Source organism: Micromesistius poutassou (assembly GCF_964030765.1).
Source record: "Micromesistius poutassou genome assembly, chromosome: 22".
In the NCBI taxonomy this organism is placed as follows: domain Eukaryota; kingdom Metazoa; phylum Chordata; class Actinopteri; order Gadiformes; family Gadidae; genus Micromesistius; species Micromesistius poutassou.
Window position 1 is genome coordinate 9,549,321 of NC_140292.1, and position 10,636 is coordinate 9,559,956.

The following is a 10,636-nucleotide window of genomic DNA, read 5'->3' on the forward strand; positions in this document are numbered from 1 at the left end:
GAGTCCAGCCCCCCCCCCCCCCCCCCGCCCCCTCCTCCGCCCCCCCCCCCCCTGAACAGCTAGGGTGGGGGTGGTGGTGGGGGGAGGGGGGAGATCCTCCTAGCACAGCCCGATGTACTTGAGATTGTTCTGGATGATGACGTCCGTGACGGCGTCGAACACGAACTGGATGTTGCTGGTGTCGGTGGCGCAGGTGAAGTGGGAGTAGATCTCCTTGGTCTCCTTGTTGCGGTTGAGGTCCTCGAACTGCCGCTGCACGTAAACGGCCGCCTCCTCGTAGGTGTTCTGGCCCTTGTAGTCGGCGAAGCACACCGTCAGCGGGATGCGCTTGATCTTCTCCGCCAGCAGGTCCTTCTTGTTGAGGAAGAGGATGAGCGAGGTGTTGGTGAACCAGTTGTTGTTGCAGATGGAGTCGAACAGCCGCAAGCTCTCCGCCATGCGGCTCTGTAGGGGGGAAACGGGGGGGGGGGGGGGGGGGGCGGGGGAAAGAGGTTTAAAAAACAGGGTTGATTTTTTTTTGTATGTTTCGTCGACGACGCGGACGGACACGTCTGACGTGATCAAATGTTTTAGATATGGATGCGATTTTAATGAATGTATTTTTTTATGTATAGTATTTCAGTGAAATGTAATGTATGTACCGTGATGATAATATATAATGGGATAATGGGATGCAATATCTTTCCGTCTTTTTGTGTAACTTTTGGCGTGAAACACAGTCGTTAGCCGTTTGGAAAACGCTAACACACAGTTTACTTTGTTCATGCTATGCTCTGAGTACATCCAAATCCAGAGCTCTGCAATTTTATTGTTGCCTCGTGCTTTCAACAAGGCCCAAAGAGCTCGTGGTCGAATATGAGACTAAATTATTCTCCTGAGTGCCCTCGCTCTTAAAGAGGGGATCTGATGATGTCTAAGTGGGCCGCTGCAATGCAATCTGACAGATTTCTCCAAAACCCAATTGACTTTCACTTGCAACGCCCGTCAGGGAGGGCTGACGTCACCACACCAGAGCACTGTATTCTGTCATCGTCTGTACCACGCCTCAGACCGGGGACAGATGGAGAGTTTAAACCAGCCTACGGCGAAGTCAGAAGCCAAACCACCAAGTCACACACTAAAATGTTCCATTAAAGACGACCTCCCCTCAGGGCCTTGTGACCTTCAGCGGAGGAATACTGCCGTGATTCTACGGCTGTTGGTTGTGAACAGGAAATACCAGATGATTACATTAAGTCCAACCCTTCTATTGTACACCAGGACGACGTTAGAGCAATCACGAGCCGTCCGCGTCGCTCAGCAGAACGTTGGTTCTCTGTGTCAACGGGACTAGCGGTCGATAAACCGAGAAAGGGAGAGACGGATACTGCTGACCGGATGCCCCTGGAGGGCTCGATGCCTTATAATGTCTTGGGAGAACAATAGCAACATCCGTAGCTCCCCTGGTTAGCCTCTCTGGAGGCATCAGTCAGGCCTATTTTCTTGATTTCTCCGTTGTTGGTGATGCAGCAAACTATTGACTACATAATGCTGTTCTGCCTCCTATCATGGCTGAACGGTGTGCAGGAGTACCTTTTTGTTAAAATCAACCTTGACGTTAATTTATGTCGTGCAAAGACTATCAACATTAGTCAGACAACACATTCATTAACCAATCAAAATAATAATCACACAAAAATGTGCCATTAAATATCCCTTTTATCCTGTCGCCTGCACTTGAACCGTTCGTGTGTGTGTGTGTGTGTGTGTGTGTGTGTGTGTGTGCGTGAGAAAGAGTTTTTTTGCATGCTGTGTGTGTGTGCACTACAGAGAAGAGAGAGAGAGTATCTGTGTTTGCCTGGATAACGGCTCTGTGGGGCGGTATGACATGACGGTGCATTTGTGAGAGAAAGGAGCAGCCATGGAAAAGGGCACATGGGGTGTAGCTAGAAGCCAGTAGCCCTAAGCCAGTAGTCAGTAGCCAGTAGTCAGTAGTCAGTAGACAGTAGTCAGTAGACAGTAGTCAGTAGACAGTAGCCCTAAGCCAGTAGTCAGTAGTCAGTAGCCAGTAGACAGTAGTCAGTAGACAGTAGCCCTAAGCCAGTAGTCAGTAGTCAGTAGGCAGTAGGCAGTAGTCAGTAGTCAGTAGTCAGTAGCCAGTAGTCAGTAGACAGTAGTCAGTAGACAGTAGCCCTAAGCCAGTAGTCAGTAGTCAGTAGTCATTAGCCCTAAGCCAGTAGTCAGTAGCCATAAGCCGGTATCCCTAAGCCAGTAGTCAGTAGCCAGTAATCAGTAGCCAGTAGCCCTAAGCCAGTAGTCAGTAGCCAGTAGCCCTAAGCCAGTAGTCAGTAGCCAGTAGCCCTAAGCCAGTAGTCAGTAGCCAGTCGCCAGTATCCCTAATCCGGTAGCCAGTAGCCAGCAGCCTGTCACCAGTAGCCGGTAGCCCTAAGCCAGTAGTCAGTAGCCAGTAGCCAGCAGACAGCAGCCCTAACCCAGTAGCCAGTTGCCTGTAGCCTGTAGTCAGTAGCCAGTTGCTATGCACCAGTAGCATTGGGTGTAGTCATTAGCGTTGGGTGTAGCCATTAGCGTTGGGTGTAGCCATTAGCGTTGGGTGTAGCCAGTAGCGTTGGGTGTAGCCAGTAGCATTGGGTGTAGCCATTAGCGTTGGATGTAGCCAGTAGCGTTGGGTGTAGCCAGTAGTGTTGGGTGTAGCCAGTAGTGTTGGGTGTAGCCATTAGCGTTGGGTGTAGCCATTAGCGTTGGGCGTAGCCAGTAGCTTTGGGTGTAGCCAGTAGCTTGTGACTGCAAGCAGTCGGACTGCTGTTTAAAAGGTTACAGAAAACAACAACATGGGGCTCTGAGCAAATCACAAGATCTACTCAGAAGAAACGAGAGCGATAGAGAGAGATAAAGAGAGAGAGGGAGAGAGAGAGAGAGAGAGAGCGAGAGAGAGAGAGAGAGACGGAGAGGGCGAAGAGGGGATTTTCAAAGATTCAATAATGACATAGCTAAATAGGTCATGGTAACACCTAGCTAAGTCAAAGCTCCTTCTTATTATGCATCCATGTTGTAACTATGGAGGGGGCGGACCAGGACAGCCCCCCCTCCCCCCCCCCCCCCCCCCCCACACCTCCACTCCGCCTTCTATATTATGTTTAACATAGCTATCAAAAACTGGGCGTGAGACGGGCAGTATCTTGGACAGCAAACACTGCAGCGTAGAAGGACCCAATCCGGGTCCAATGTGACATGTCACACTGCGGACGCGATCGATATCAACGTTGTGGAGTGTTATTCTGTTCCCCTGCCGGGCCAGCAATCTAGTCCAGCTTTACACGCACCCAACACACGTGTTTACACATAGCTAGACTAGAACAGACCAACACTTGTCCTTTAATATCAATGTAGACAAGGCCTTCACATTATCCACTCCATTCACTGAGGCGTGGAGGCGTTTACGTCAATGTTTACGTCTGCTTAATCTCTAGTTTCCCAAACACACACACACACACGCGCGCACACACACACACAGACACATACGCATACACAGTCACACACACACACGCATGCACGCACGCACGCATACTCGCACGCACACACATACACACGCACACGCACACACCCACACTCACAATCACACACACTCGTATACACACAGACACACACGCATACTCACACACTCGAACACACACACTTGCACACACTCGCACACACACACACACACACACACACACACACACACACACACACACCAGGTGGGAGGACCCCTTCAGGTGTGTGTTTATTAATAAACAGGTGAGCGCCCTCCTTTCCAGGAAAAAACATACACACACACACACACACACACACACACACACACACACACACACACACACACACACACACATTCCTCGTCAACCTGGCTTCCCTGTGGCTTCCTAGAGTAGCCTGGCAGCGGCGCAGGGTTTTAATTAAGCTTCAGTATTAATGAGGCGCTGCAGCCCAGCGGCAGCACTCTGTTCTCTGCATTGAGGAGCGCGGAGCCGCCCCGTTTAATAAGGAAGCTCCACGTCCACGGCTTCCTGCGTTGTGTCCCTCGTCCTGACTCCCCGCCCCGTCCTCGTTGCTGGGCGGCTGCGCTGTGGGTCGAGGAGCGTTCCAGAGATTTGTTTTTTTCCGGTGCGGTACATTTCGGGGAAGGATTCATTGCAGCGTTGTGTGTTTTAGTTCCGTGTTTTTGATGATCAATGACATTATTTTGAAGCACCGGAAGCATTTCACGAGTGTAAAATGATGTATGATTTGGTTTTCACTGAGTAACGTCGTAGATGACTGAAAGCGTTGAAGTGTATGCAGCACAGAGTAGCTTTGTAGCTAAGTAGCTGAAGTCGGTAGAAAACGCCGCCGCTCCTCCAGTGAATAGACGCTCACTAAATGTGAGGATTCTCACATGAGCAAATTCCTATCTGTAAAGTCACACCTTAGGAACTGTTTCCACATCACACACACGCGCAGGAGCGCACGCACGCACACACACATAATCAATACACTGCATCAATCCTTGCTGCTCCCCCCCCCCCCCCCCCCCCCCCCACACACACACCCTCCCAGACACAGCTCACTGTCAACAGCCCAGGACTCTGAGCATTTGACTGGCCCTGTTGCTTAGCAACGGTATCCGTGGAAACCAATTCATTATGAATACTGGGATGGGACGGGGAAAATGCACCGGGGAACGGTTTGGAAAGCAAAAAATGTATTGCGCAGGAATAATATTTGTCTTTGGTTAGAGGAGTGCAGCTGTGGGTGAGTTGAAATGTGATGAAGTATGAACAGCTGAGTATGAGAGGGGTGGATCGGAAGAGAAGAAGTGTGGGTTGGCTCATTTCAATAAGGTACAAGAAGAACTTTATATCACTTGCGAAGACAGCTGGACGGTTGGATAATAGCCTGTTGGATAATAACTGCGACAGTGGTTAGTAGTAGGTAGTTATGATAGGATAATAACTGCGACAGTGGTTAGTAGTAGGTAGTTATGATAGGATAATAACTGCGACAGTGGTTAGTAGTAGGTAGTTATGATAGGATAATAACTGCGACAGTGGTTAGTAGTAGGTAGTTATGATAGGATAATAACTGCGACAGTGGTTAGTAGTAGGTAGTTATGATAGTTGATGTGAGGACTGGGCGGCGGCGGGGAGCGCCGTGCGAGGACTGGTCCAGGAGCAGGACGTGACAGACGGAGCGCTCGCTGCCATTTGGGTGTCAGTGGAACGAGACATCAGCAGGCGTTCATTTGAATCAGTCTGCCGCGCTCCTCTAATACGATATGAGCGTTATCGTCGTCCGTTATCCGATAATGTTGTAACGGGGCCAGACAAAAAGAACGCCGCCATCTTGTCCAGGTCACTTTGGAGGAACCCAAATACGGCTGGGAGCGTCCGCTCGCTCTTACCGGATCACTACTTCCTGTTGTGAGGTCCAATCAACTGAAGAGGCAGGCCTCAGTAGGCAGCACTGCAGACACACACACACACGCACACACACACACACACGCACGCACACACGCATGCACACACACACACACGCACGCACACACACACACGCACGCACACACGCATGCACACACACACACGTGTGCACACACACACACACACACACACACACAGACCATTTATGGCCACTTAATAGATGACATGCTGTGTTGATGGGTATAACCCGGGTCACCACCATCATGTGACCATGTCCAAGAAGAGGGATGATGAATGAGTAATAACACCATGTACACAGCAGAATCTCTACCAGATTGTGGGTTTATGACCATGTTAGGTGTGTGTGTGTGTGTGTGTGTGTGTGTGTGCGTGCGTGTGTGTGTGTGTGTGTGTTCATCATAACTGGCTTAATTGCTTTCCTTATGTTCCTGATAAGCACGCTAAACATGTTATTGAACTCCCCACAAAGTCAGACACTACTTCTCTTGTATGTGAATACATTTAGTGAAAGAACAATTGTGCTACATAATCCTAAAACATACTAACAGGCTAGTAACGTTACTATGATCCTATTTCAATATTTGCATGTAATAAGAGCGAATCCTTCTGACGCAAAAGAGTGACTGGATTTCTTAGGAAATGTATTTGATATTGTTGACGCATCCACATGTTGTAACTCAAAATGAGTAAAACATTTATAAAACTGACGGTGGGGGCTTGTTTGTGGATTTTTTGATATCGTGTTCTTCATCTAGTTATGTTTTTCACTCATAATATGTCAGTGCCCCTATCAATAATACTTGAATGTTATGGACACTCACATGCAGAGTAAAACAAACAAAGGAATTAAACCGCCAGCCGCCAGAAGGTACGACGGCCCTCATGATCTGCTAGTCCCAGTGAAATGGATTATTTCTGTGAATAGTGGTCTCAATGTTGTTGTTTTTTTGCTATATGGTACAATTACAATATGTTAACAGCCGTCTCTTTTTCGGTACCCCTGGGCTATTGTTCTGTCCACCTGGTCGGCTCCTCTCTCCACAGAGGCACGATGCGTTTGAAAACCCTCTGTCCGTTTTATCCACAGGGGAGAACCAAAGGAGTCACGCCGGGGCCGGGATCAATGCTGTGAATATTTAAACAATGTAAATGTAGCCGGGCTTCCAAACTAAACGAGTCGCCGGCTCGGCGGTTCACACTTTATGCTTCCTCCTCCTCCTCCGCCGCCGCTGCCGCCGTGTGCGTTCGCTGTACGAGTTAATGCAACCGTGTTTGTATTTATACGTTTTCCTATACGGTCGTTCAATTATTCATCCGAGTTTCAAAGGCACATTACTTTGAGAAATAAATATTTCAGCGTCTTTGATTGGGGTTTTGCAGAATATAATCAGCAGCCGGCTCCTTATTGGACCTGCAGGGCCCGGTCTTAACGGCCGGGTGTCAGGTGACTGCTGTTGTGGCTTAAACGCAGCAACCCAATGTGACAGTGAAAGGTCAGGTAGACATTTGCCATGTCAATAAATCAAACGTTTCCTGCTCGCTTGGAGCGAACGTGCCTGGGCGGTTTTAGTCCCGCTCCCAACGCCGCCGCCGCGGCTAAAGGCTAATACCGCCTTTTTACTTTTTTTTTTTATTGATTAGGCGCTAGCAGAAACTGTTTTATCTGTGTAATGAGCATACCCTTCTGTCGTTAGTATATTCATATTGTACATACGATAATATAGAGATGTATATGAATATTCCCTGTATGCTCGTTGTAATCATTTCATATGTTTGTAGGATTTATTTTCATCCACTTGATGAAAAAAGGTATGAGGAGGTCTGTGGGACGGGGGGGGGGGGGGAGGGGGCGGGGGGTGTTCAGGTGGGACACTGAGAACGGTAACGTGCTTCCAAGAGCATCTCGGCCAGCAGGCGCAGCGTGGTGTAGGCCTACGGTGCGGCGCCCGGGCGCAGTGTGAACGATTATTTTAGACGTCAGTTATGCTCAAACTTTAACTCGAAATAGTTTTTTTTTGGTATTTTTATCATATTGTTGGCCCAGGAAACAAAACAAAAAAACAGAACAAGAATCCCTCGTGAATTTCCTTGTATTCACAGCTCGGTACGCTGCCACGTACCGAATACAGAACAGGATTTTTTTTCCCTTATCGATGCCACATAAACAACTGGCTCCTCCGTCGCTTCGGCTCATCCCGGTTCCTCACGTTGTCGCAGGATCACGAGTCTCAACCTCCCCCCCCCCCCCCCCCCCCCCCCCCAGCGCCTTCCGAGCGAGTCCCCGTGCTGAATCCTCCCAGGTGCACCTCAAACCTTATATCTGTGAACTCAATTAACACCGTGATGCATTTTATATCTGCTCCGCCTGTATTTTTAGCTCGCCAAACTAATTGATTTCGTGTTCTGACTCGGTGTGATGTTACAGCGGCTGTTTTGTGTGTTATACATTCATTAGCGCGAGGGGGGGGGGGGTGGGGGGACCTCAACTTTACCTCCATTGCAATTAGTTTCAGAGACACACACACACACACACACTTACACATCTGTTTCCCCGGTTTCAGAGGAAACTGATTTCCACATGGCTGAACAAAGCTCAATAGCATGTTTAGGAGACAATGGTTAACACTTATTGAAATTGAAAAACGGGGGTCAGAAGGTTTATGCATTAATGCATCAATCACATTATGGGCCGGTGTTACGCAGGGAGAGAGTCTAACTCACTGCCTCCTTCCACGGTTACATTCAGCATCCTGTCCCCATCAACCTCTAGGCCCCAACCAACCTCAATACAAGTCAGCCTTCATCACCTAAATACCTGCCGTTGAGATTCTAGATTGGTAACTTATGGAGGGCATTGATGATTCCACTATTCAACTATTGTCACTGATTGTTGCATTTTTTAATTAACATGTAAGCAGATCATTTTTTTCATCATGTCTGAAAAGTCCCGTTTTGTATGCAAAAGAGAGCAAGGTATAAAATCATCTCACACCTCTGTTCTTATGTAATCAGTGATACGGGTGGTTAGGACTGTACTGCCCAGATGAAGACATTTCAGAAGATGATGTACGGTAGAAGACGACGATTCTGAGAGCAAATCACAACGAGAGAAAATAAACACTAAACATGAGCTTCTCCACTGTCCGCTGTTTCATGTCGTGCGCTTGTTCGGTTATGAACACAGAATCAATACTTTTGATTACCCGACACCTTTGACAGATTTGGTTTGTGAACTGGATATCAGTATTTAAGGTTTTTTTTTGGCTCCTGTCGGGTAAGACGTCTCCTCTAGAGAAACACGCTTTGCGCGAACATCGACGGAGATGCATGAGCTCCACGAAGGCTGAGCCTCCGTCACCCCTCCACCCGTCCGCTCTAACCGCTCCCTACAGGCTCACACCTCAGAGTGTGCGCCAGTATGTGTGTACCTGTATATGTGCGCCTACTGTTTGTTCGTGTGCGCATACTGTGTGTGTGTGTGTGTGCATGTGGGCGCAAACTGTATGTGTGTGTGTGTGTGTGCGTGCGTGTGTGTCTGCATACTGTATGTGCGTATGGTGTGCGTGAGTGTGTGCACATTCTGTATGTGTGTGCGCATACTGTGTGTGTGTGCGTGCGTGGATGCGTGTGTGTGTGAGCATACTGCATCTGTGTGTGTGTGTGTGTGTGCATACTGCATCTGTGTGTGTGTGTGTGTGTGTGTGTGTGGACGCACGTATGCGCACACCGCACGTGTACGTGTACGTTGCGTGTGTGCGTGCGTGCACTCGGCTCACCGTCTGGTTATCCTCGTAGAGCTTGAGGTCGTAGCCGCTCAGCTCCACGCAGAAGATGATGGCCGTCACGCCCTCGAAGCAGTGGATCCACTTCTTGCGCTCGGAGCGCTGGCCGCCCACGTCCACCATCTTGAAGGTGAGCTCCTTGAAGGTGAACTTGTTCTCCACGATGCCGGTGGTCATGTCGCGGGAGCGCAGGATGTCCTCCACCGTGGGGATGAAGTCGTTGGCCGAGATGCGCTCCATGTCGTTCAGGTAGTACGCCGTGTTGTCCTCCAGGTGGTACTCGTTGGAGCGCTGGAAGCACTCCTGCACGCCGGCGTCCGCCCACAGCCGCTTCATCACGCCCTGCAGCTCGCCCGTGATCTCCCCCTTGCTCTCGGCCGGCCCCGTCAGGGCGAAGAGCTGCACGGCGTCGTAGGCGCGGTCGGCGTCCTGGAAGTCGATCTTGAGCGTGGCCAGGGCGCGGATGATGCGCGTCAGCGAGTCGATGGCGTTGTACAGGATGAGCGGCTTGTACTCCTTGCACGCCTCCAGGTTGAAGCCGCCGCTGTGGATGATCTTCATCTGCTTGACGATGGTGCTCTTGCCCGAGTTGCTGGTGCCCAGCAGCAGCAGCTTGATCTCCCGCCGCTGGCGCTGGCTCTCGGAGCGGAGGTGGCGGTCGATGCGCCGCGAGCGCCGCGCCGCCTCCTTCTCCTCGGAGCTCTGTCGGCATCCCATGGTCCTCCGCCACGTGGTGAACGCCAAGGACAACGTGCTGCCGGGGTGACGTGGGCCCGCTACTACGGAGGACGGGTTTCGGGAGAGGGAGGGGGTTCCGGAAGAGGGGGGGGGGGGGCGTCGAGGGGAGGAGGGGAGGAGGTGAGGGGGGTGGTGGTGGTGGTGGTGGAGTTGGTGGAAGTTGGGCAAGGGGACAGGGGGGACGGGGGGGGGGCTGGCGGGAGGCCTAGGAGAGGCGGAGTCGAGATCCAGAAGCAGATTCGGGCGAAGATTATGCTGGAATGAGTTTTTATTATGTTTGTAAACGTCCCCCCTTAAGGCGATCGGAGCAGAGTAGTCTGGGGTCTGGGCTCTCGTGGTGAGAGGACAAGAAGAGGAGAAACCAAAGAAGAAGAAGAAGACGACGACGAAGGAGAAGAAGAAGAAGAAGAAGGAGAAGAAGAAGAAGAAGAAGAAGAAGGAGAAGGGGAAGGAGCGGAAGGAGCTCAGCGGTGTCGGGTCGGGGTCGGGCCCGGGCGGGAGGGGCGGGTGCGAGCGTCCCCCGCGGACGGGACCAGGGCTGCTGGGACGCCGGCGCTCAGTCTGCGCTGAAGTGGGACCGCCTGCTGAGGCCGAGGGAGCTGGGGCTCATAGCAGACGGCAGAGGGAGGAGGAGAGAGGAGGAGGAGGAGGAGGTGCAGGAGGAGA

The 10,636-nt window shown here is 50.8% G+C and overlaps 1 protein-coding gene across 1 annotated transcript; it reads right to left on the bottom strand.

Moving 5' to 3' along the window:
- Positions 1-99: 99 nt before the first annotated feature.
- Positions 100-9,978, bottom strand: gnaz (guanine nucleotide binding protein (G protein), alpha z polypeptide; the record flags this gene model as incomplete). The annotated part of the gene is made up of 2 exons (XM_084486096.1): positions 9,227-9,978; positions 100-444 (listed from the first exon to the last, which is right to left on the bottom strand). The coding sequence occupies exons 1-2, from the start codon at positions 9,947-9,949 to the stop codon at positions 100-102; spliced, it is 1,068 nt and encodes a 355-aa protein (XP_084342222.1). The 5' UTR covers positions 9,950-9,978.
- Positions 9,979-10,636: the final 658 nt, after the last annotated feature.